This window comes from Poecilia formosa, unplaced genomic scaffold (genome assembly GCF_000485575.1).
Source record: "Poecilia formosa unplaced genomic scaffold, Poecilia_formosa-5.1.2 Scaffold311, whole genome shotgun sequence".
NCBI lineage: Eukaryota > Metazoa > Chordata > Actinopteri > Cyprinodontiformes > Poeciliidae > Poecilia > Poecilia formosa.
In genome coordinates this window covers 116,420-142,473 of record NW_006800250.1, presented here as the reverse complement: position 1 = coordinate 142,473, position 26,054 = coordinate 116,420, and the positions used below count along the sequence as shown (strand labels likewise).

General features: G+C 38.0%; 1 protein-coding gene across 2 annotated transcripts in view; it reads right to left on the bottom strand.

Moving 5' to 3' along the window:
• Positions 1 to 1,350: 1,350 nt before the first annotated feature.
• The window catches only part of abch1 (ATP-binding cassette, sub-family H, member 1), a 37,842-nt gene continuing 13,138 nt past the window's right edge, over positions 1,351 to 26,054 (bottom strand). For both annotated transcript variants that reach the window (XM_007572922.2, XM_016661110.1), the window contains exons 6-20: positions 23,237 to 23,330; positions 20,801 to 20,875; positions 20,403 to 20,580; positions 18,600 to 18,696; positions 18,318 to 18,492; positions 16,409 to 16,509; positions 12,138 to 12,208; positions 12,003 to 12,052; positions 11,747 to 11,803; positions 11,056 to 11,126; positions 10,836 to 10,924; positions 9,290 to 9,393; positions 6,878 to 7,037; positions 5,888 to 5,992; positions 1,351 to 4,712 (exon numbers count right to left, since the gene is read on the bottom strand). In XM_007572922.2, coding sequence (XP_007572984.2) covers positions 4,606 to 4,712; positions 5,888 to 5,992; positions 6,878 to 7,037; positions 9,290 to 9,393; positions 10,836 to 10,924; positions 11,056 to 11,126; positions 11,747 to 11,803; positions 12,003 to 12,052; positions 12,138 to 12,208; positions 16,409 to 16,509; positions 18,318 to 18,492; positions 18,600 to 18,696; positions 20,403 to 20,580; positions 20,801 to 20,875; positions 23,237 to 23,330 — 1,534 coding nt within the window. In that variant the 3' untranslated portion in view covers positions 1,351 to 4,605. The remainder of the gene's footprint in view (positions 4,713 to 5,887; positions 5,993 to 6,877; positions 7,038 to 9,289; positions 9,394 to 10,835; positions 10,925 to 11,055; positions 11,127 to 11,746; positions 11,804 to 12,002; positions 12,053 to 12,137; positions 12,209 to 16,408; positions 16,510 to 18,317; positions 18,493 to 18,599; positions 18,697 to 20,402; positions 20,581 to 20,800; positions 20,876 to 23,236; positions 23,331 to 26,054) is intronic.

Genomic DNA, 26,054 nt, shown 5'->3' with positions numbered 1-26,054 from the left:
TGTTGGAAGTGACAAGGCCTTAAGGTAAGGTAGAAGAACTTCCTTGTGCTAGCTTGAAAGTAGCTTAAACATTTTGTTACAGTGGTATACAATGCATTTAAAAATGTTAAAATAAAGAATTTGGTTTAAAAAAATACAAAAAACAATAAAAATACAACTGAACAAATGCAAAAGAGCTCTGATTGGCTAAACAGATTTGTCTGTTTTCTGTTTAATGCAGGCGTGTCAAACTCACTTTCATTTTGAGCCATATTAAACATTTGAATATTTTTAAAGGGCTGGTTGTGCCAGAATATATTGATAAAACCAATTAAAGTGTTAAAATGTCAACAAATAGCTCTTTGTTTCAGCATTCAATAAGTGTTTCTTAAAATTAAATAATACTGATCTTCTTTTCACAGTGTTCCATCCAGGATTTTCTGATTATTTTTGTGGTTTTTTTGCAATGCACAGATTTTGTGGTGCTAATTTAGAAATATTTGTATGGAATTTGTACAATGTTTGCCCTAATGTATGACATTAAATGTGACTTTTTATTAATTGCCATATTGATCAGGGACCATAACTTGACATCAAGTAAAGCTGAGGCAGCTGTCACTTAGACCTGATCATTTTTTACCAATTTTGAGAAAATTTTGAAGTAAAAATCTGAAAAAAATGTGGGGATCTGTTGATTTTGTGTGTATTTTGCAAATTTGTGAAAAACAGGAGTGACTTACTGATATAATTTGGAGCCTAGAGGGCCACTTAAAAAGCTACGGTGGGCCAAATTTGCCCCGGGGGCCAAATTTGAGTTTTGAGTTTGACACATAATGGTACAGGATAAATGTCACATCAAAGACGGATTTCTAAATCATATTCATTATGGTCTCTGACATGTTAACAGTCAGAAACTGTTAACTACTGGTTATCTTAAGGGAATTAAACGACAGTTTATTTACATTGTAATTTCTGAGGTTGATTTTAATTTTATTTTATTGTTAATTAGCTCCAGTTAATTTTTCTCTTTTGGTTTCTCTTCCTCTTAATTGAACTTTGTGTTGTTAAGTACCAAGTTTTCTTTTAATAATAAGCCGTCGACTTTTATGGACCCACTTAGGTCAACGTAAAAGACAGAACGTTTTTTTTTTTTTTTAAAGAGAATGATGTGATTACAATACGTGTGTTACACACGTAGAGTTCAAATAGTCAGCCATAACCAGTCGGGTAGGGACAGATCAAAAACTAATCCATGGTAACGGGCCACACAATCAAGCGAGCAAGGTGTGATGTAACTGCATGCCTTTGCCGTCCGTCACCACCAGGTGTTTCTGCAACCGCAAAATCAGCAGCGACAACAAAGAGGAAGGATTTTTTTTCAACAACATTTATTGTTTCAGAATAAACGAATAGGACTTCATCCAAGCGTGTCTGTCACACACAAGTCACAACACAGGAGTGTAAATTCTTCACGCGCCCTTAAGGGAGAGACGGCGGAGGTAGTGGACTGGAGTCTATAGAGCACGGGTGGACGCACACGCCACCGCTTACATTATCTGCAACATTTTAACCGAAAAAAAAAAAGAAAAGTCACATTTCAAATCAAAACTGGCAACTTTTGATCAATAGACTCCTCCCCGTTGCTTCTCCTTAACAGTGTTTTTGCAAATATTGGGCAGGATTTCCAATTTGAAGGGTGTGTCTGTTCAAAATCAGTTGCAACACGAGGTTATTTCATTAAAAAAAGGAAAAAAAGAAAGAAAAAAAAAGCAAATTTTAACAAACATCACCACCATATTACAAAGTTTAAACATGGTTTTTTTTTTTTTTGGCAATGATATCCTGACAGTCCAAATATAGGTTCTTAACATAAAATAATGTTTAAACAAGCTGTACCAGTGAACCCAGAGACAGATCACCGTTCAATATTGTGATAGGATCAGACCGAGGCACAAAAACTTTATTATATTAAAGTATATTATCCTTAAGGAGTTTATTAATGATTCTGTCCGAGCATATGATCACCTTGTTCTATCAAACAATAACTCAACATTTTCAATAGGATAAAACTCATTCACAGTAGAGGCTGCTCCGATATAACCCAAACAGGAACACGTGTTTAGAGAAACCCCTGCTAGCAAAAACACGGTCAGATTTATTATATGCAGATAATTGTAAACATTTTGCATCTTCAACTGGCACAAACATGTGATGTTGGTTCCAAAGACGAAGGATTGAGATTGTTAACACTACTCTTAAACTTTCTAAAAACAAAAATAAAAAAAGAAGTAGGATGGACAGAACTTTGCAAATGTTTAGAGTCGTGTGTCAATTCTTTACATTTTCATCCCAATGAGTCAATCTTTCTTCGAACGTATTAAGGTGAGGTTTAGCAACATTTCTCTGGGCTCTCAGACGGTTTTTCATTGGTTTAGCTTGATTTCACCAGACCACTGTCAGAGAAATAGTCAGGTTCAGCTGATGTATTTTCCCTTTGTTATTAGTAAAGTATTTCTGAATTGAACTGACAGCTTAACTGTGATTTATGAAACATTCAGGCACACAACGTCTCCACAATTCAGGGGTTGAAGTAGTTTCCTGTCTGCACGTTGTAGAAAACTTAGCGAGGAACACATTTTAGACCAGATCTTTTGGGCAGTTTGCTTTATTGCTTTTTGCTTGCCACATCTGCAAAATGTAAAATTCGACTCATTTCAGTGGTTGAACACGCCAACGGGGTGATTCCCAGCTGAAAACAGAAGGACAAGACATCTCTCTCATCTCTTTCAAATGTTGCTCATTGTTGACGGAAACAAAGCCAAGAAAGATACAAAGAAAAATACTGAAAAACCGTCAGAAGGGCTGGAGAAGCACTGATCAGAGGTGAGCCCCGTTCTTTACAGTTTCGAAAACGAAGAGTTCATGAGTCTTAATCTGTGTTTCAATCCCAATCAGATTCCTGATTTTTTAAAAAGCAGAGAAGTAGCCCTTCAGTTTAGAGCAGAGTCACTTCGAATCATGACTGCGTTGCCATTATAGTACAGCCGTGTTTTCAGATTTCTACAGTGCTTGGATTGCACATCTGGACATGCAAATAAGTGACAGAAAACCAATTCTGGATGTAAGTGATGTTAGTTTTTTTTCCCCTCTGTCGCTCGAGCCGCCCCCTACATTGTGCTGATCTGGGTGGCGACCCGGATTGCACATAATAAAACTCACCAGTCCAGCAAAATCACCTTAAAAATTAAAAGAAAGTTTGGCTCATTGGTAGCACATTACTAAAAAAATAAATACAGCTGTGTTTTTCTAGTGACAATTTAGGGTTGTTTTTAGACCTTGAGAAAATATAACCGTACAAATCCCACCTATAAAAACCAATCAACCTCAATGCACCTTTATGCGTCATTCAAAATGTGGCTTTTCAATTACAGATATTTGTCACCATATCAGCAGGACAGAAAAACACATTTTCTGACTTATAAACTTTCCCACTTTTTCTTTTTTTTTTTTTTTCTCACTGTACAAACACACCATCTCTGTATTTAACCCCTAAAAGACTCACTCCTGTGTGCTTAGATTTTCTTGGACTCCTTAAGGAAAAAGAAGCATGGATGCTGACGGCTTGAGAACGGCCTCCACTCTGTCCGGCAAAGTAGAGCGTACGTGAAAAACATCAAGTTGCAGGACAGAAAAAAGATAAAAAATAAATTCACCATTACCAACATTTTCCCTCCTTTAGGAGATACAGGCACAAAGTTATAAGGAACACCACTGACCAAAGCTGAAGAAGAACGACATGTTGAGCACCTGGTAACGCAGCAAGACCAAACGGTTACCGCTTCTTTTTGTAATCAGACGGGAACGACGGGCTCAACGTAAACACACCCAGCAAGCAGCGAGAGAGACGGAGACACTGTGGGAAGAAGCCTTCGCGGGTGAGGAAATAAGAAGCAATCATCACTTTTTTAATTCCGTCTACATTCACATTTCATTGTGCAATAATCTCAATTTCCTGCTTGGAAAAGAGATGTTTTCTCTTATTTTTGTGCTCCTCCTCTTTAAAGTTTCCTTCATTTTCTCCGGTGCCCGTCTTATCTTCATTGTAGTACAGACGGCATGAACCTCAAATATCCATCTGTTACAGTCAACATATTTATATGTTTTTCTCTTTTTATATCAAAAAACGAACAATACGGCCTTCATTTATTCTAAAGTGTAAAACAGAAAAATCTCTCGGCATTAAGTCAAAAGGCAAAAACAAAATAAAAGAAGAAACAAAAAGTAACCCTGAGTTGGTTCGTGGCTGTTCACAGGATGAAGGTTTTTGAGAAACCGCTCGTAGAAATGCGAACGAACATTGATTGCTGCTACTTTGTTTTTTCTACTTGAAGCATCTTGAATTTAGACTGAACAGACCAAACCAACTGGTGCAGGATCAGAGAAAGTGTGTGTGTTAGTGTGTGTCAGAGAGACGACCAGTAGGGGGGAGATCCCTCCCTCTTTTCTCCCCATTTTCCTCTTTATTTCTTCTGCTTTGCCTCCTCCACAGACGGAAGGTCCAAGGATTGTTGTCGGCTCCTGATCTGTCTCCGGTCAGGATGGTGTCTTCCGAGGGGATGAAGGCTGTCACGTTCTCAGCTTTAGAATGACTGTGGCCAGGATCAGGAAGAACGTGTTCCAGCCCAGGGTTACGGCAAAACCTCGCCACACCATCATCTCAGACATACCCCACCCTGGGCAGAAGATTACCAAGTTAGCTACGCGTTAAAATTACATTTCAGGCAGACAAGTCAAACGAATAATTAGAAAAGCCAATAACAATTTGCTCAGAGAGTTCTGTTATCAGCGGATGTTTTAAAGTAAACGGTAAGAAATGTGCTCAACAGCCCTGGCTTTTTTTTTTTTGCATACTCACTACGCAAGACTCCACTGTTGAAGAAAAACCACAATGAAGTTTGTTTAAAATTTGCTTCAGAACATCTGGACAAGCGAATCAATTACTTGTTGTGTATGTTCTTCAAACTATTTGGACGTCTTTACAAAAAACATATTTGCAGTGGAAATGGCGCTACACATCGTCCCAGAAACAGTATATAACGGTGAGAAGATAATGGAGTCGGAGTGGGGTTGTTTTTCAGCATATCGGTCAGACAGACTTCTGCACTGAAGAAAGAAGGAATGGGCGAATGTGCTGCGATTTTCTTCAAAAAAATAATCCAGGGATGGATTTTTAAGGTAGACAGATTTTAAACATGAAGCCAAGAAAACTCTACAAAGCTTCTGGAACGGGACAATCAAATACCAGAGATGAATTCAATTAAAGATCAATAGAAAAAAAATGATCAAGACAAGAGTGGAGGTGAAGGACCCGAAATATCTTCAAGATTTGTAGACAGTTGAGTCAAAATCATGTCTAAGCAAAGGAAGACTAGTTTCTCTATACAAGGGATGCCTTAAAATTCTCATGACCAGAAAAGGCTTTTCTACGACGTATTGAATGGATTTTAGTAAATGTGTTCAATAAATTTTCCCTATGCAGTCACATTTTATCATTCATAATTTAAGGGGTGTTTATTTAAAAATATGTTTTATTTACTTGGGTTACCAATATCTGGTGTGCATTTCAGGCTCTGAGAAATAAATTCATTCAGAAAACTTGACAATTTTATGTTTTCAAGCATATCCTTCCAGCTGTTTGGTAATATATTCCTCAAAGTGAAGTGAGGTCATGACAAAAATTGGCACACAGAGCGAGAGCCTTACGTTACGTTCAAAGAACCCGAGTTACCCAGAACCGAAGGCTGATAAATGATTTAGACCCAATGCTAATGTTGTGGATGAAGTTAGAAATTAAGTTGTTGACCCGAGCCTCATGCGGCAGTCGTGTCAATGTTTGCACAAATGTTACCTCTGTACATGATGCAGCGGAGGGATTCGGAAGCATAGGTCTGAGGGAGAGCCAGGCTGAGGTAGCGGAGAGGATACGGGATGCACTCCACAGGCCAGATGATACCTGCAGCACAGGACAGAGGAGGATGCAGGGTAAGATGTCGGATAAATAAAAAATGCAGCTCGTGACTGGATTCTGATAGCAAACATTATTAAACATTTACATCGTCGACTGAAAAGTTTCAAGTCATCACTCATTTCTTTAGATTTGTGCTCGAACACGGGATGTTGTTTTTTTTACTTTCTAGTAGGTTTTGCTGTTTTCCTCATTTTCAGTTTGGTACAAGATGACAGAAACTTGAAATAGACATCTTTTTTCCAATCACTGATCGTGCTGCACCAATCCATAAAGGTGTGGTGGCTAATAGCAATCTGTTGTGTTGGAATTATTTTTACTGTAGGACAAAAACTCAAAGTCAACCATGTTCTGTAGTAGAGAAGTGGATAAAAATGTTGAGCACCATTTAAAAGGAAATCATATTTTCTGGGACACAGAGACTTTTAGCAGCAAACAGGAAGGCTAAATGTATTTCAGAGTATATATTGTCCAGGGAATACACACAGAGAGAGACAGGTGTTTTAGAAATACTCACCCAGCTAAATATGGCTCTTATTTTAATACGAAATGGCGGATACTGCCTTTACTGTTTGGATTTAATCACCAGGTATTTACATTCTCGATGTGTGTGCCTCATTATAAGTATCCTCACCATCAAAATCCAGAAATATGTGCTCTTTTCTATGACTGTTGATCACTTGAACTATCTTCAGATCCCGTCTTCTGAACAAATATCATCCCCACATGCTGGCCGACACCCCGCTCACAACGATCTTTAATCAGCGGCTCATGCTTAATCGAGCAATCGGTCTCCCGCTGTGCTTTAGGAGTCTGACGGGCGATGACACGTGAGTTGGTTTTGTGACAGATTTTCCCCGAGTCTCTGCTTACCGCTCAGGATGAGGTTGGGGTAGAAGATGCCCAGGGCGGCCTGATTGGCGCTCTGCTCGTCGTCGATCCCCGCCGAGATGACGAGGCCGAAGGAGATTCCCGTGACGCCCTGCAGCACGATCAGACATATGACCAGAAACAGGGAGCCTTCGTTCGGCATCTGTGAAGACAGGGGGGCAAAAAAAATAAATAAATAGCACGGCGAAGAAGTGGAACAAGCTCAAACACGATGCATGATTGTGATTTCTTTTTAAAGGGTTCATCGTGTTTAACTGGTCACAAACACACGGGGAGTTCAAACAGCCACTTACTCGAACATTATGCAGTATCTCAAGGAACCAAAAATGTACATTCCTATCATTAGAAGCATAATTATCCCAATTTCATGCAGAGGAAAGACCATGATTGCAAACCAGGACATACTTTGGAAATGCTTCCATGAAGTGTTTTAGGGAGTTCATTTTATCAGAAAATGACGATGTGGGAACAGGCAAAAATAAAGATCTGCAGGGATGCACGCACTCTCTAATATTCCAATGATACGACGTAAAAACAAAAAAACAAAAGAAAACAAATTCAAGAAACGACAAGAGTAAATACATTTAGAGGCGAGACGAGACTGAAAACCAGGCAGAGTTTTGGGCAGGACTCAGCTACGAGGAGTCGAGGTGATAAACTCTCCAAAGTTGACTGGAATGTTTGTGTTGCTCCTCGGAGCTCTAAGACACTATCCGTCTCCCCTGACAACGTGCAAAAATAGACCCGCACCCAGAGGCCACATGACCACACGGTTGCCACAGCAATCGCGGGCTGTTGTGGTGGCGATCCTGCAGCGATCCCTGGATACGGGCGATGCAGGAAGTGATTTATGAAGCGCCGCTCTCTTTGGACTTAGGCACCTTAATTAACACGGTTCTGAGCCATGCATATATACACTCACACACACGCACACACACACACACACACGCACACACACAGAGAGAGGACAACACACACTCTTTTGTTAAGGGTAAGAAAAACAATGAGTTTATTGAGGACACGTGTTCAAGAACTTTGGGGTTTTGCCATTTTTTGTAGAGATGGATTTCATACTCTGTCCTCCTCAGTTTGAAAACTTCTTTCTCTATTGATTTTATGCACACACACACACACACACACAGAGTGGATCAATCCAGACTCGTGTTGCAATGGTGTGTTGTTCTCACACCAGACTCGACCTTCACTACCGTCAGACTCTGTTGCACACGCAGAAGAAACGCTGATTCCTCATAGAGCGCGCCGTCGTAATGGAAAATAAATCTCAGACAAACAGCTGGTATTGAAAAGCTGTTTGCTGGCTGCAGTGGATTCTTATTAACATAATTACGTCTCTGCAACTTGCCACAGGTGAAGTCAGAGTTTTTGTCGACGCAGTAAAAATGCAAATGAAGGCCTGGGAAGGCTGGCGAATTATTAACCTCCAACGTGTCGGACATGTTTCCCACACGTCAAAACCAAACCATGTTAGGGGTGACTTTGGTCAGCAGACTACTGTTTTTATTGTTGTTTTTCTTCCTTCTCACTTTTACGGTTTCTGTGATTTTATGTGACAGGCAGAACAAACATTTATGAGTGTATTTGTGGATTTGTCTTCAACTCCTCCCTCTGCTGGAGTTGCAGCTGCGATTCATTTTCATTTTGGACCAAATCAAGATTAAGAATGTTCTCAAAGGGCCAGTTATGCCAGGATGTATTGGCAACACTGTTAAAGTCTGAATAAACAGCTGTTGTTGCATTCGATAAGTACTTCTTCAAATTAAGTAACCCTGAACATCTTTTTTAACAGTGATCGCAATTGTTTTTGAGAACGGCTTAGCGCTAGAGTGGAGGACTGGTGACGTAGCTGCTATAATATGGGAAATTGACGGGAAAATATTATTACGGGAGCACAGCAGGAAACACAAAACACTGTACTTTCCCGGCCAAAACGGGAGACTTGACAGGTATGAACAGAAGTGTAGTAAAAGTGAGAACTACTGCCACCTTCAGGTGGGACTTGGCATCATTTAAATCCAATGTTTTTGACTGTGTTGGTGGGAAAATTTGCTGTACTCTGAAAAAAATGTGTGTTGCTGTTGATTTTATGAGCATTTCCTCAAAAAACTGAAGCAGCTGATTGATGACGAGTCTAAAGGGCCACATAAAAATATATGGTGGGCCAAACCTGGCCCACCATATATTACATTATTACATATTACATATATACATTTGGACGTTTGTCCAGAGCTCATTCTCCTTTTTGCAAATTAGCTCAAGCTCTGGATGGAGAACGTCGGTTCTAAGAATTGCCAAAATCTTTATTTTGATCTAAACATTTTTTTTAGATCAATAAAATTGTATAGCATAAGTGTAGTGTTTGTTCCCCGAGCCAACCTTGAAGACGAGCAGGATGAAGAGCAGCATCAGGATGATCTGAACGCTGATGACGAAGAGCTGGGAGAAGAGGTGAGCCAGCATCGTCTCCATGGAGCTCACACCTAGTGGAGCGAAGAACAGGAAGGGCTTTTTGATGAATCTGAAGTTGAAAACCTTTTTAAAGACCCGATGCGGGTTCGTTTTTATTTTGTCTGAAAATGTCTTCTGCCACAATGTTTTGCCGAACGAGAACAGCAGTTTGAGGCAACTTCAACTTGAGACCAACTTATTTTATTTCCAGACTATTTAATAAAATTAGAGGACATTTTTTTTCTTAATCAAATCAAGAAAACATAAATAAGAAGAATAAGTCAAATTTAAGCCCTGAAATAATCTCCTCTTATTCATTTTTACTACGATTCTATTCTGCCTCACTTTGAGCCAGTAGAATAGAAAAGCAACAGCTTGCTACAACTAAATCATGTTCAAACACTAACAAACAATGAATTCAATAAATTCAGATTCATCAGATTATCGACCAAAATGCGTGTGATTTTTCTAAATGAAAAAAAAAAGTGATTGAATACATTTGTTCAGTTTTCTGTTGGCATCTTGGACAGAAACGTCTTCAACCTCACTTGTGATCATGTTCCTCCCTCTACTGGCCACGTGTCAAATTACACCTAAATGATGCATCGACTGGATTTTCATCAATTCACGCCTGGCAGCCTCTCTTTTACAACTTTTAAAGATTTCAATAGATTTGGAGATTGTTAACAAACACTTTATTTTCTAAGCCAAACTGTTAAAAGCATCACTTTTTTTAAAAGTAAGATAAAGACGAGTTTTAATCCAGCTTCTTTTATAGTTACTGATAACACCAACTTTAATTTTTCGGAAAAATAATTATGTTGGATGTTTAATTTTAGGTTTCGTAGAAAACCTAAAATTCTGTATCTATTTTGGCATTTTCACTTGTATTTATTTGTTTTTTGTAATTTCAAATTAATAGTTTGTTAAGTGTTAGAAATATTTTTGATTTCATATTCTTTTTTTCTTTTTCCTATATAAATAAAGTCTTCACTTGTTTCTTAGTAATGGATCATATTCACTTGCGGCCTCAAAAGTGCTATTCAAATAAAGATTTATAAACAAAATAATCAAGTGATGGAGTCACTTGTTAATGTTTATATCAGTGCTCAAAGGCGACCACCAAAACTTCTTATCTAATCTGTGCAAAATAAAAAGACCGCCTTGCTGCTGACAGAAATTTTTATTCATGGATGCTTTCCAGAACTACTTTGAGTGTCTAAAATAGTTGAAAATCATGTCTTTGATTAGCTTTAAATGATATTTATCATGACAACAATCAATCAAAATTCTAATGGTGAAAAAACATTTTTCACAATAAATGATAAACGATACAAGAAAATGCCCCTCCCTGTTAAAGATTCCTAATATTCTGAAGGTACTAACAGTGATTCCTAACATGAGCAAAGAGCTGGAACTGAGACTTATGAACTTTTGTGCTGCTATCAGAGCAAAGGAAGGTTTGGTTTCTCACCTGCGACCCAGCACCTGTCCATAAGCCCCTCCTTCCTCTCCAGGACGAAGGAGAGCGCCGTCAAACCCACAGCCAGGTAGAAGGAGATGCTGCAGGAACAGAGACAAAAGAAGGATTTGTTCCTTTAAGTGTTTCCCAGTGATGTGCCATAGTAAAGGTCATAAATAAATAAATTCTGCCGCAAGCAACACAAAACCAGAGCGGCCCACTCGTCACTGACCTCAGGACAGCTCCTGGAGTCACATAGGTGGTAAAATCCATGTCCAGGCTTCCGTAGATCGGCTCTTCAAACTAGGAAATGATCAGAAAGGGTTTCATTCTACCTGATGCAGCAAACAGCAAAACCATGTCACACTGTTGATGATTAGAGTGGGTGATATGGACGTCTAATTTTATCGTGATACTATTGTGATGACGAAAAAGATTATTATAGAAACAAAAAAAAACTATTTATTACCTTTTAGGTATAAATAGTTCTGCATGGCACGACATTCAAAGTGCCACAAACACAACTATTGATCTAGAAAAACATTAAAAACTCAGTGTGTAGCAACATTAAACTGCATTTAATCATATTTTCAAATTTACTGATATTTTATTGTAACTTAGTGTAGAAAATGGCAAAAATGAACATTTCTTACCAAACTGTCAGTTTTATTTTTTGCATTTATTTTCATTAACTGAAATTTATCATGACAACGATAAATCAAAACTCAAATGGTGATCAGAAACTTTCCACAATGAATGATTGTGAAAATAATTTTCCGTTGTACTTAACAATACAACAAGTATTGTTAAATGTGATACTTATTGATAAATATCGTAAAGTATATTTATCGTGTCGTGTTTAATGATACGATAATTACCCATGACTTATATGTTCTTATGTAATTTTCCTTAAGGTCTCTTACTTTTATCGGTAGAGCAACCAGGTATGCCAAAGCACCCATTTTAAAATCCACAAAGGCCTGCAGACAGAAAAGAAATAATGTTGATATTGACCTCACACAAAATCATAACAATGGTTTGATCAGGAAGCAGGGAATTTTATAGTTTCTGTTTGGTTAAGCAAAAGTTTGGGGAACAAGAATAACAACCGACATTAGAAGAGGAAGATCCCTCATTCAGTGAAATTTATCCAGCTTTCGATGAGGCATCATGTTGTACCTGAAACGCCTGGTGCAGCTGCTTCTGTAGCATGAGGCCGATCTGTCGATCTGTTCAATGACAAAGCTTCAGGTTAATTCAGTGTTTTCCACCAAAGCGAACAAACGTAACACTAAAAACAAAAGTGTGTCCCACTGGTCAGGTCCAGCCAGACGTGCACCGATCCTCCATCGATCACTTCCTTGGAAACCTGCCGCTGCAGAATCCTGCAAAACACGGTTTCTTTAAATAAAGGCTCAAAACCCACCTGTTTAGAGTTGCTTTATAACCATAATAAAAGAACACTGACCAACATAGTTGATGTGTATTCATGATTTTGATGGTGGTACTCGACAGACTCAAATTGGTGATGGGACGATGTTTTTCTGACTTTTTATTTTTGTGTTTTTATGACATAAAGCACTTTGAACTACCTTGTTGCTGAAATGTGTTACGCAAATAAACTTGATTGATTGATTATTTTCTTCTTATTGTAATGCAGCTAATAATCAGGTAATGCAGGGATAAGTCAAAAATAAGCTCTGATTCATCTTACTCTTTTTTTCAAACCAATCTTTTTCTTATTATGCTTTTTGTTTCTGGATATCCCCTTCGCTTGCTTCTTTCGTTAAGCTCTGATTAAATATCAAGGTGATATTTTATTAAAATATAAACAGTTGTAGTAATTAATGCATTAAGGGATGAGTGTGTAGCTGCAGGTTTGTTTCACCAACAGGAACCTGAAAGGTCAGCCAGGCTAAATATTCCACCGACGGCAAGTCTGAGAGTCTATCAGCCAAACTTCTTCCACTTTCAGTCAGATCAGTAGATCTACAGATAAACATCTCTGTCCAACCAGAGGAAACTCAAGACATGTTTTTAACTCAGACTGGAAACATGCTATAAACTTATGCTCGGCTTATAAATTACATTTTATTTTCAGCAAAAATAATCATTTTGCCTTTTAAGCAGCTTTCTACTTTTGGCTTTCTCATCAACTTTCATCAAGTACCATAACTGTTTCCATTTATCCAAATTGCTTATAAATGTACTCTTTTTTATATTACCTTAATTTTATCTAATTCCAAAATTACCGATCATTTTAAATTGTTTGTGTCTTTTATTACTTTTAGAAATATTTACAATATAATTTATCTTTTTTTTTTTACCCCTAATTTAAAAAATATATATTTTACTAGAAGTAGATAGGTGCATTTTTTTTCTAAAATGTTAGCTGTAACTGTGTGACATTATCGGGACGGTGGGTCAAAGGTCCATTGTGGAAATGAACGGAACCAAACGAAGGTGTGAAACTTTTCAGAAATCCCAGCTGACTCAAAAAGAGCTCCGTACAATATCCTTATGGAAAAGCATCTAAACCCTGAGACAAAAGTTCCCAAGTTTTTAGTTAACAGCTCCTTATTCTAATGTTTGAAATGTTCACTCACTTCACTCGCTGGTCATAGGAGCGTGAACATTACTGTATCCACTCTGGGGAGCAAACTTATGTTTTTGCTCCATCCAAAATATATTCAAAAAATATTTATTTAAAAACTTTGTTCTCTGATTTTATAATAACATGTACGACTATAACTTCATTAACCTGGAATACATTTGTCTGGAAAATAAATATCGCACTTCATCGGGGTGAACTCCCTGCAGCTTTCTGGGTAATCACCAATTACTGATACAATTTTAAATGATACTGATGTTTTTTTGTGTAAAAAGTGGCTAAACATGGCAACTTTGTTGCCAAGTTGGCAGCAGTGTGGTGATTATTGTTAACTGTGAGCGTGCGGTCGTGATGCGGTGGGTGGGTCTGTCAGTCGGCCCTCTCTCACAGCAGAACAGAGGAAGGTAGATCAGATCGGTTTCTCAACTATCGAATGATCGCCAATCAACTAAAATGAAGGAAACTGATCCAATTTATTGGCTGGCCCATTTATTGGTTATATTAATTGTTGTGTGCTAATGACAGGCTTCTGGTAACAAACCCCAAAAGTTCACATCAAATACAAACCTGTCCTACATTTTCTCTTCAGAGTACACACAACACTGGCTCATCTCTTGAGTCTAGGAGCATTGATATGCTTGAAAGACTCATAAGTCAGACAGAGGGGGCTTCATTAGAAAAAACAAATACCCTACACGTGGGTGTGTATTTTAAATCTATGTCTTAAAACATCAAAGACACCTTTGAAGGCTAATTGGCTTCAAATCTGCTTGCGGCCCATTTTGTCGACCTCAGACTGTTGTGTGGAAGCCAGAGAATGTGGAAGCCGAACACCTTTTGTTTTGCTCGACCAGGTCGGTCACATCAGCGCCACGTGGCTCAGAGAAAACCGGCGTCTGATTGGCTGACCCCCTAAAACCAGAACCCGCCTAGGTGTTTTTAAGGACAGGAAGGACCAGAATGGCGACCTGCGACTCCGGCGCACAGAAAACAAAAACTGGGGACTCTGACTCATGTTCACATGACAGCAGCTCTAATGAACTTTAGTGACTCAAAGTGAGACTCAAGAGAAATAGTTCCATGAAAACAAACAATGTTGGCATATCTTTTCACTGCTGGTAGGATAATCAGGAAGTACAGTTATGTTAAGTTGTAGCATTTCGAAGTTGTTTTTCTCACTAACTGTTATTGTTAGCCTGATCGAAGCTCTAAAAACCACGTTACCCATGAAAACATGTCTGGTTATAAACAACACATTCATTCCCCTTTCAGCTGTTGACGATCACGCTGATATCTGCTGAGCGGCCCTAATGCACATATAGTAGGTCAAAGGTCAGAAAGGTCAAACAAAAGGCAGGGAAACAAGTTTCACAACCAGACCGATGAGGTGGCTTCCTGCACATACAGTTTATGCATGTCTCCAAGCCAGTACGTAAATGTGTGTGTGGTGAACTTTCTTCTCTTTAGCCATGAGTTAGTGGAATTTGTTTTTTTGTGTTTGACACCACGGCGTGCTTCAGCAGAGCCAGTCCGAACCGGCAGGTAGGTAGGGTGTTTACATGATGACTGAACACCTGTTTGACTCACAACAAACATGTTGCAGATGAACAACAACAAGAACACCGGTTTGTGAAACCGAAACCCTCACGGTGACAGAGGAGAGGAAGGGAAGGAAAACAGGATGAGAAAAATGTGTTTTCAGAAGCTTTCAATAAATGCAGCTAAACCATGGAGTCAGGAGAAACTTTTTTTTTTCTGGTAACTGTTCAGTGATGTGTGATTACATATTTTTATATTAATGTTCATAATTATACTTCTAACTACGATCATGCTGTAGATCCTTCTAAATTGAAATTTTGGCCACTAAATGAACTTCTGATAACTTAATTGCCTTTTCAGACCAGAACTCTCGGTAACAGCCTACACGTCGTTCAAAGCAAACCAATTCAAAAATGCGTTCAAGGATTTTATTACATTTTGCATTGACTTACATAATGCGGTCTTAATTATGTTTTACTACATTCTATGTCTATAGCCCAATTTTATTACACTATTACATCACACGGCGTTATAACCGGAGTCGAAGTGTTGCTCCAGTTACAAAATTCTGAGTGAAAAGGGCTGAATATATATACATAACAACACAAAACAAAACAACTAAACTTAATAATCACAAATCCCTTTCCCTCTTCTTCACTACTGCATTGTGTTCCTCTATCCGATAACGGAGAAGTTTAAGGCATCATAACATGACAGAATGTGAAAAACATCCAGAGGTTCGAATGCCTCTGCAGGAAACTGTATGCGTCTTGCAGAAGTACGGAGGAGACGCCCGGTGGCAGTAGACGTGTATCTGACATGTAACAATAGCCGAGCGGAGAAACGCGAGAGCTTTTAGCGAAGAGTGGGGTAGAGTTACCAACATCACATTGTGCCTGTATTTTCCAGGCACAATCAAGCAACTACGTTACCTTTAGTTATTATAAAAATTACACGATCATTAACTGGCCATTTACAGACTAAAATTGAGTCTTTAAGTTTTGAAGCATTTAACAAATGAAAGAAAAAAAATCTGTTTAATTTGATCTGTTGATTCCTGGTTAAGAAAATAATAATCAGTGGCTGACTGACTGACTGCTGTACTTCTACTTTTAAACCAGTTTAAAGTTAATTGCAGGAACATATTCTGATTTTATTTTATTTATTGACATACTGATTTTATGATATTTTCTATATCTATATTTTACTCCGGTTAGGTCTTTATGTGTATTTTTTTTTCAGTATCATTAACATCATTAATAGTAATAGCACTATTAATGATGTTAATAATATCATATCAATATTTTGTGCATTTCACCCAAACTTTGGTATTTAGCTACCAGAGTTCAAGATTTGACTCTTTCAGGATGACTCACGCAGTGTGATCAAAACCAGATGTATTCAAATGAGGTATTGTCATTAGAGATCATCTTACCGTTTAGTCAAGTAATTGGTGAAGTTCTGTCCGAAGCCGATGACGCCCCAGTACTCCCCTTTATGGACCCCTTCGAACGCCTCCTTGTGGGGCAGGGGAACCTGTAAATGCAAAAAAAAAGGGAAAAAAAAGAGAGCAGTTTATATATATGACTGTTGTTTCATTTTCCCCCAATGGTTCAATTACCTAAAAAGCAGAAAGTCTCTAGGGCCAAAGTGGGTCCTGGAGGGCCGGCATCCTGTATGTTTTAGTTTTACTTTTGTGCACAGCACATTTAAATTCAGTTTCATGCTGTGCATCATATCTAGATATATTTTAAAATGCAACTACAAACTACCAGACTTACACCAGTAAGCAACATTTTGTCACCTTCCTAAAATAATGACCTCAGTAATTGCTATGTGTCTTTTTTTGTGTACAAAAAAAAAAACTTTTGGAAAGATGGAGAAAATCCTCTTGGGAAGGTAACAACATGAAACAGACACAACAGGAAGAGGACTCCACAGACTGAAGAGCCTTTATCTCTACACTGTGCAGTGGGTTTACCCATTTAGGGCCTTAAATACAATCAGAATTTTAAAACAAATCCTAAAATAGACTGCAAATCAATGTCAAGAGGCTACGGCGATCTGCAGGCAGAATAACTGAGACTGAGGACAATGGATATAAAATACTCTGCAGTAGTCTGTGAAGTAAGTGAAGACATGGAAGAGGTGATTCATGATTGTTTAAATGGAGATCAGGACCAAGAGAAACACACAGAGCTTGACACATTTAGTAAGATGCAACATGCTGGGTGCAAGGGCGCCAGATGAAAAAAGTACAGAAACTAACACCTTCTGATCTGCTGCTGCTTATGATGAGAAATTTCTATTCTATCGCTGATGGTGAGAATAAGAGGTTGGAGATAATCTGTAGCTTTTTGAGGAAACTAAGAAAACAGGACTGGGGTCAAAAATAGGGCCCTGCGGTGCCCAACAGGGGAGATGAGGCATAAAGGATGAAAGAAAATAATTTGAAGATAAAAATAATCTTGTTTTGAGATGAACCACTGAAAGAGCTGGACCACCAACGTCGATCCAGACAAACCAGTGGTGTTTATATGACCTACTGTATCAAATGCAGCACTCAGGTCTAACAGAACCCAAGCAGGTATGGGAATAAGATGAATCTTAAAAAAATAAATAAATACCGTAAAAGTTCCAGCAACACGTTGGGCTGGAAATATGGAAGGACTTGTAATGGTAAACGTGATTCCAGGCATTTGAAAGTTTGTCGGGGTCAAGAAAATCAGATTTAACAATGACCTGAAACTGCTGCTCACAGATTACAAGATAATAAAAACTACACAGTATTCTGAAAACTCTCATAATCTGTGAGAGTCTGTGTCAGTTCGTACTCTGTGTGGTACATGTGCAGCACTACAGTGGACTCAAAGGTTTCGGTTCCTCCACAAACAGAACGAAACTTTCCTAGAAGAAAGGAAGTCTGAAGTGTTGGTGGGAAGGAGAACTGAAACTCTCTTGGTTAAGATTTAAACAAAACACACACACACACACACACACACACTCCACACCCACACACCTGCACATTAAAATTACTAAGTACAGTAACTGCTGCCTTTGAAGGAACTATAGATAAAAAGTAAGGAGATTTCTGTTTGGTTGTTCATTCACTGTAAATGATAGTCATGTAATAAAAAAAAGGAAAAAAAAGGAATTTAAGTCATTTTAAGGATGCGGGGACCCCCTGGATGTTTCCTGGATAAAGCGAGGGAATATCCAGGGGGTTCGAGCCGAGCTGGGCCGAGTCGAGCCGGTGGAAAAAGAGTATAAGTGAAAACTAAAGCAAAACCGAGCCAGAGAACATCAGCTTGTTCGAATCGTACTCCTCAGAAACGAAGCCATACCTGAATCACGCTGGAGTTGTCCAGGAAGGTGAGCAGCGACTGGCTGAATGAGCTGGACGGCGGGTAGCTGTCGTTGTTCACCACAGCAACCTTGATCCCCTTCGGATCTCCGCCGACGCACAGACAGATGAGCGAGATCTGGATGACCGGCAGCAGGAACTGGAAACACAACGAGCTGCAAGCCCGCAGGAGACCCAACCAGTCACTAAACAAGCTTCTGTTTGTTTCTCTCCTGCTGTTATTGATTAGAAATTAAAAAAAGAAAGAAAGAAAAGGAAATACCCTGGCATTCTCTTCATCCGCACCATTGTTTTGATGAACAGCGCGCCAATGTTTCTCCCCTTTGGCAGGATGTATCTGGCCCGCACCTTCCAGTCCGCTGAGCATCAAATCACAGAAAAATAATCCATGATGCTTTGGGACAACCTCAAGTTAATGTAGATGTGACCATATAACATAATGTAAGCACCGCAGTACAGTTCAGGTGATGGGTGTCCAAACTATGTGTCACAAGAAATGTCTAAAGAACTCGGTTTTGGTTAAAAAAAAAAAAAATTTCCTTCTGAACAATAAACCAGAGTACTTTAACGAAACAAACTTTCTGATTTTTTCGTTGGGAAGGTGATCGATTACCGCAGATTCAAAACTTCAAACAGGTTTTGGAGGTAAACGTAAAAAAAATAAAAAAGGAATCCAGTTTTCAAAATGTTTAGGTCCTGATTAAAAAGAAAAAAAAATAGTCAACTCTGTGCAATAACAACATCATTTAGGTCTCTCTCTTTTCTTTGTAAATTCTTTCCATTCTTAGCCAATTTTAATAAAGTGATTAAAAACCAGATTTGGGTGCAGCAAAATTGAGTAAAAGTCACAGGAAAGATGTGGAGCTTGCAGGAGAAAACAAAAATCCTGGTTACTTAAAGATGAATACTTTGATTTTATTTTGTCACATATAATGAATAATGAATATTATGTTTGATTTGACTCAAGGACAGTTTTTAGAATTTCAATTATGGAGCCTTGAAGGGTTAAATTTACAGAATAAATACAAAAATCTCCACAAAATAAGCATAAAAAATTCCTACAGAATGAGCCTAAAATCTAAAGGCTAAAATATAATTCTTTGTATTGTGGCCAGTCTTTTCTATTGTAAGAAATGTTTAACTTGTGATAATTTTTGCCCTAATTAAAAATTTAAAGTTTTAATCTAAAGCAACTACCCGTTCAGTTAGAAGCCGCACATTGGACACCCTGCATCATTTTCCTTCTGCTCTGAGTTGGCCTGTCCCCTAAAAAGTGATAAAATCTAGTTAAGTTTGAAACTTTTACATTACAAAATGTCAATAATGAGTAAACTATCTCTCTATTTTTAGTTGCCATGTTTGTAGCATATGAATGTTCAGATCTGAATAGCCTGAAAAACATAAACGTGCTCCTGTGTAAAAAGAAAAATATAAAAATTTAAATGTCATAAAGCAACACAATTTTTCCAAAGAAGGTCGACGACAGATTGACGCCAGCAACTTGGCACCGAGCACATGTCCTGAACAAACATGATCCCACTTCATACCGTATCTGTTGTCTCCAGAATGCACTAATGTCTGGATAAGATCTCCCTGATAGACTGAACTTAGAGCTGCTATTAAAGGCCGTATCTCAACATGGAATCACAAGGCCTGAAGTCATAAAGCGGCTCTGCTCAGACAGATATGGAGACATAAATGCGAGCGAGTTCAGATAAGGTTCCACTTCTAAGATTTATCCCACTTTAATTAAAGAGACGGAACAAAATGATTGGGAACCAAAAAGAAGAAAGCTTTTAAAGTCTCAAATTCAGATTGCAAGCATATTTATTTGATTTCAGGTCTCGACTAGGATTTTGTAAAAGATTTATAAAACTGATCCCTGGTCACAGTTAGACATATTTTGGAACAACATTGTGAGACATTTGCCTGCAAAATGTTTTCACCAGCCAGGTGAAAAAGACCTCGGAATTTTTACCCTTATTTCGATTACTTTCGTCCGTGGAGTTCCATAAACAAAATAAAAACACATTATAACTATAATACATTGTGCATACATCAGTACCTGTACATTTAGGAATGTCTTCCACAGGTGGAGGCCCGACCGCGAGGATTGGCTGACTCTCGTCCCGGCCATTCGCGAACATTTGGCTCTTCTCCAGGGTTTCGCTCTCTGAGTTGGATTCCTGAGTGGAGTTCTGGTCCGACGACTCGCACAGCTGCAAGAAGGCATGCTCCAGGGTCTGCAAACAGCCCGTAACGGAGGTCAGAACAAGCTGCAGCTCATGGGTTTTAATTGGGGTTTTTGCGTAGTTTGTATGAGAACAGCCCAAAGAGCAGAGAGAGGTTACCTTCTCTACATTTATTTTTCCCCCTTCTTAGTCACGTTTCAGTCATTAGAAATCGAGAACGACTCCCTGACCCCGACAGGAGCCACACACCTGAGACCTAGAGAGTACTCACTGTTGCACTGTGCTGCTTCATGACTGCATCTGGAGGACCTTCTGCCAGCAAATGGCCGTTTCTCATCAGACCAACCTTAAGAAAATGAAATAAATAAATAAATAAATAAAATTCATAGGAGAATACTTTGATTTGACTCCAAATAGACACTTTGTCACCAATAAACCAGCATTTTATTTCAGTGCTGATAGCAGCAAAGAAAAGGATTGTAATAAACAATTATAAAACCACAATTTGGTTTGACTGATTGGTTTACAGGCAAAAGATTTTCAGGATGAGGAAATGCCTCATGCTTTTAGAGAATGAAATTGGACATACTAAATACACAAGTAGGTCGTACAAAAGGAAGCTGACATCTAGACTATCTATCAAGTTCCTGAAAATCATTGTGAACACAAACAGAAAGAAGGAAATAAAAAAAGTCATCTACGTATGCATAAAAAGATGTCAAAACCTACATTTCTGATACACACATGCCATAAACTAAAGTAATGTGCAATATCTGACATTGCTAACCTGTTACAGGAGATGCTATAGCATGAAAAGCATTGATAAAACTCCTGTTTTCTAAGTCACATCAAAGTGACATGGCAATGTTTCAGTAGCCAGGAGACCTCATTTCTTCTCACTCCCTAAAAGTAGAGCAGAGCATCTTTGTGATGTTTATTACACGAACAAAGCATTCCTCTGGCAAGGAATTAAAAGAGCCAATTAGCAACTACATCATGCTGACTCTGCACATGTGGCTGTCTTTCATCAAGCTGTCATTTCATACTGAAAGTACTAACATAAGTGGTTATACTGGTTTTATTGGATATTTTTTCACTCTATGTTTATGGGTTCAACAACAAGAAAAGCATATTTACATTCTGTATTCAAATCATGCAGTTTTGACTTGTACTGAGCTGGTTAAAAAAGCTTTTTACACGACAGTAAGACAGTCATGTGCTGAGAAATTCTGCACCAAGAACCAGAGAAGCAGTCAAATCCTACGGTGGGCTGGATTTGGCCCACGGGCCTTTAGCTTGACACATGTGAACTAGAACAACGATTCGTCTTCATACATACATACAATATTCAAGTGTGATGAATATTTATGAAACACATAATTAACAAGCTCTTGGCAATTAAAACAGGCACATCAGTTTTTGCCTTGTCATCATGGTGAACTGGAAGGTAAACAAAGCTGTTCTGCCTTGAGTTTTCATGAGTTAGCTAGCTAGCTAATTCAGCCGTACTGTTAGCTCCAACAGTAATTAACAACTTATTCTGACTGAATTTCAAAGCTTAAATCTAGTTTTTTTAAAACAAGGCGAAGAATGGAGGTTATATAGGAGCCTGTGAGATAATCTAGAAAAAATAACACTTAGCTTTGTCACCAGTAAACCAGCATTTTATTTCTGTGCTGTTAGTAGCAAAGGAAAGGATTGTAATAAACAATTATAAAACCACAATTCGGTTCGACTGATTGGTTTACAGGGAAAAGATTTTCAGCATGAGGAAATGCCTCATGCTTTTAGAGAATGAAAACTGTACTGTAGAAGAAGTCGTTGTCTTCCATTAGCTTAGCTAAACCTGCTCTCTCCATAAACTAATCTACACCACATAGCTTTGGTTGGATTACAGAAAAGCTAATCTGCATTGCAAACATTCACTTGCAATTTAACTTTTTGGATTTCATAAAGAAGATTACTTGTAAAACAATACATGAACTCAAAGAATTATTGGATTTCAGGTGAACCTGGAGTTAGTTTTCTGAGAAAGTGACTCAATGTTAATATGAAGGCAAAGGGCTTTTTGATTTCCTAACATCATTTTCATGCAAATGTGATCATTCTTATGTCCTCTTTTCAACTTCAAGTTTTACAAAACTCAGAATTTTTTTTTGTCAATTTGGACAAAATCTTTTACAAACCCCAAACTATGAACTATGTTGAGTACATATGCATTTTAATTCCTTATTTTGTTCCTCTTCTCACCCAATTTTTGTTGCTAGTATCCTCCAGCTGAGGCACATCTAACCTGGTATGAACTTCAAGTCTTTACAATGGGTGACACCAAATATAAGGGTTGGTGAACGTTTAAAAATAACAAGCCACTGCAGTTTTACAGCACGTTTAAACTCGCTTAAAGCCGTTATTAATTACGGCAGCGATCTCCACCGCATGAAATCTGCCAACCAGAGCAGAAGACGTAAATAAACACACAAGTGAGCCTTTGTGCATCCTCATTCCACCGTACCCTCACTGAATTTGAACTCATGATCCTGCTGTCAAAACTAATAAAAACTACAATTCATCTCCAGACTCATTATTCTGTGAAAGAGTTTTGATCTATAGATGTTCTGATAGTTCTCTTTCATGCTTGGCTCGGCTGCGTCTGTCCATTCATTTTGTTGCAGTGTGTGCACAGGTGCGCCTGTTTATATCTGCTTACCACGTCAGCTTGCCTGGCCTCCTCTATATAGTGCGTAGTAATGATGACAGAGACTTTCCCTGTCTTCACAATCTCTACCAGATGTTGCCAGATCCTAAAACCAAAGATGAAAAAAATAAATAAATAAATAACAACGTGTTACATAACACCTGACCTGTGCACGAATGGAGATTTCCTGGTAAAGCAGGCCTGCTGCTTTACCAGCAGCAGGCCTGCTTCTGGCCGTCTGATCCAGCCAGACCGTGTGATTATGCAACTACGCCGCAGGACCACCCCGCAGGGCTGGATTACAAAAGAAATGTCCACCTTTCTCAGAAATAATCCAAACCGTTGGTGCTGACCTTAAGTGGTGAAACTTTTCACCCTTCTGCCAGGTCGCAGCTGTCAGTGCACCATTACTATTAGCAGGTCAGCAGAACGTTAGGCATTTACTGACGCTATCGGTGTGAAGGTAATATAATCTGTCCTTATTATCTTTTGGAAAGATAAACTGAACTTCAATCTGTGGACAGTCATAAAAAGTGGCTTCAGACGAATGAACTAATCCTAAAATTACAATAAGTTATCACTGCTGAAAATACTTAGTAATAAATTATAGTGTATTCGTCGCTGCTTATAATGACACAAAACTTATAGACATATAAGTTAAGTGTTCACGTTAAACAAATAAATGGAAGGTAACTCTTTAGGCATTGTGTTTGTTTTTATCTAGTTTATACTGCAAATATTTTACTGCACTGGAAATAAGACAAATTTTGAGCAAGATGTTGGAGTTTGTTTTAAGTCAATAATTCCTTAATATTTGTGAAAATGTACCAGATCCTCTGGCAAATTACTTATAGATTCACTTATAAATGTCTATCTGCCAGTGGAACTAGTATTTTTTCTTTTAATCAGTATTAAGGAATTATTGACTAAAATTAAGCTCTTATCTCACTAAAAAAGTTACTTGTAAGTTAGTTTTGTCTTATTTGAAGTGTACTAAGATATCTGCATTTGAAACTAGAAATAAAATACTTAGTGAGATTTTGGTTTTTCAGTGCAGCTCCAAAGGGCCCCGTATGAATAAGCAGGAATACATGATAAAATGAATATATGGATGTTTTTGACATCATGATTGTCTTGAAATTCATTAAGCATCAGAATAACATACAGCTGTCATTTTCCCTCATGTACAAGCATAAGTGTTAAGTAAGCATGACCTGGTTCCAGACACGTTTCAGTTGAGAAACCCAGCAAATTTTCCATCTTTTTAATGAGATGCCAGCTTAATATTCTCTTATCTCCACCTGCTGCTGTGCACTGCGAGTTAGTGTGCTGAAAGAAATCTTTTCCCCTTGCTTACAGTCATGTAAGCAGATTTGTTTTTAAAGTGCTGCGTGTCCAAGAAACAACTTCATCTGACTGAGCACTGAAGAAAATCTTCTAATGATAAAGAAAGATAGAAAGATAGAAAATTAGAACTGTTGCAGCATTTTAAGAGGAAATTCAAGTGTATTTTGTGTCTGTAAAAAGTTAAGAATAAATTCACAGAAATGGCTCATTTTCAAAATATTTTATATATTGCTATAACGAAAGGTTTCTGAAAAATTATTAACTCCTTTTAGTTGATCAATAGTCGTTTTGTTTAGTCGAAACTTTACCTTTGGTGATGTACACAATATTCTGGATTGAACTAAAAACACATTTTGTTTACAACCTTTGGTCAATTAAACGCTTTACAATTAAATACTGAAATTAAATAAGGTAAAAAAAAAAACTGTGAAAATGAAAATGAAGTGGCACTGATGCTTAACGTTATCATACTGAGAGAATATCTCAATGGCCCACACCTATGTTCTGCAGATAACATAGAGCACTTCGGAGAAAAACAAAACCCACGGCAATAAACTTAATTTGATGACTAAAGCAATCAGCTACAAATTGATATTGTGATATAAAAGGATTTAACATAAGGTTTTGATTATTGATTTATGAAACCACGTGGTTCCAAAGAAACATTTTCCAGCTGATAAAGTTGATATTAGAGTTTGATGTAAATACTTTTTTGCTAATCTTCTCTCAAGCTTTTAGAACTGAGAAGATATTCGTCATCGTGTTGAAAAAGATTTATCAGATCATCTGTGCTAAATTTAAACTAATCACCAGAAAGGAAAGAAAAAAGATATAAATAACACATTTGTTTAGAAACACAACAATCAAAAAAAAGAAACTATTAATATTACTTCTTTGTAAAAACAAAAAACAAAATAAACCTAAAATACAAATCCAGTCCAAATCAGATATTTACATACATAGACAAAGACATTGACTTACACAAAACTTTTAGCTTTGCTGAAGTTTTGGCATATTCTTGGAATGAGATTAAAAATTTCTGATGGCCACTCTGCTGTCCTTAACCTACTGCAGGGTGTCCCCCCAGTGTAATATAAGCCTGGCGGGCCACCAGGCTTTATTTGTGCCCCCACCAGGTTAAGCATTGCTTATTTATTTAAGTGTGTTTTTTAATGTTTGCATTTTTTTAGGACTTTATAGTTGGTGTTCAGGTATTAATCTTCCAGTCTTCCAATGACACATAATTATCAAGTGATATTCAAAAATTTCTTGTCAACTTTAAACATCTTTTAACTCAAAAACACGACGGGCTGCTGGATGAATGACTGCCTTACCTCCGCTGTGACACCGGGTTTAGCAAGAGTTCTGGGGGAAACCTTATGCTGTATATATAATTTTGCTTAGGGTCATTGTACATTTGAAAGACCAATCTGGACTCATATTGTAACTTCCTGATTGATGTGTTGCGACGCTCTGATGTGTT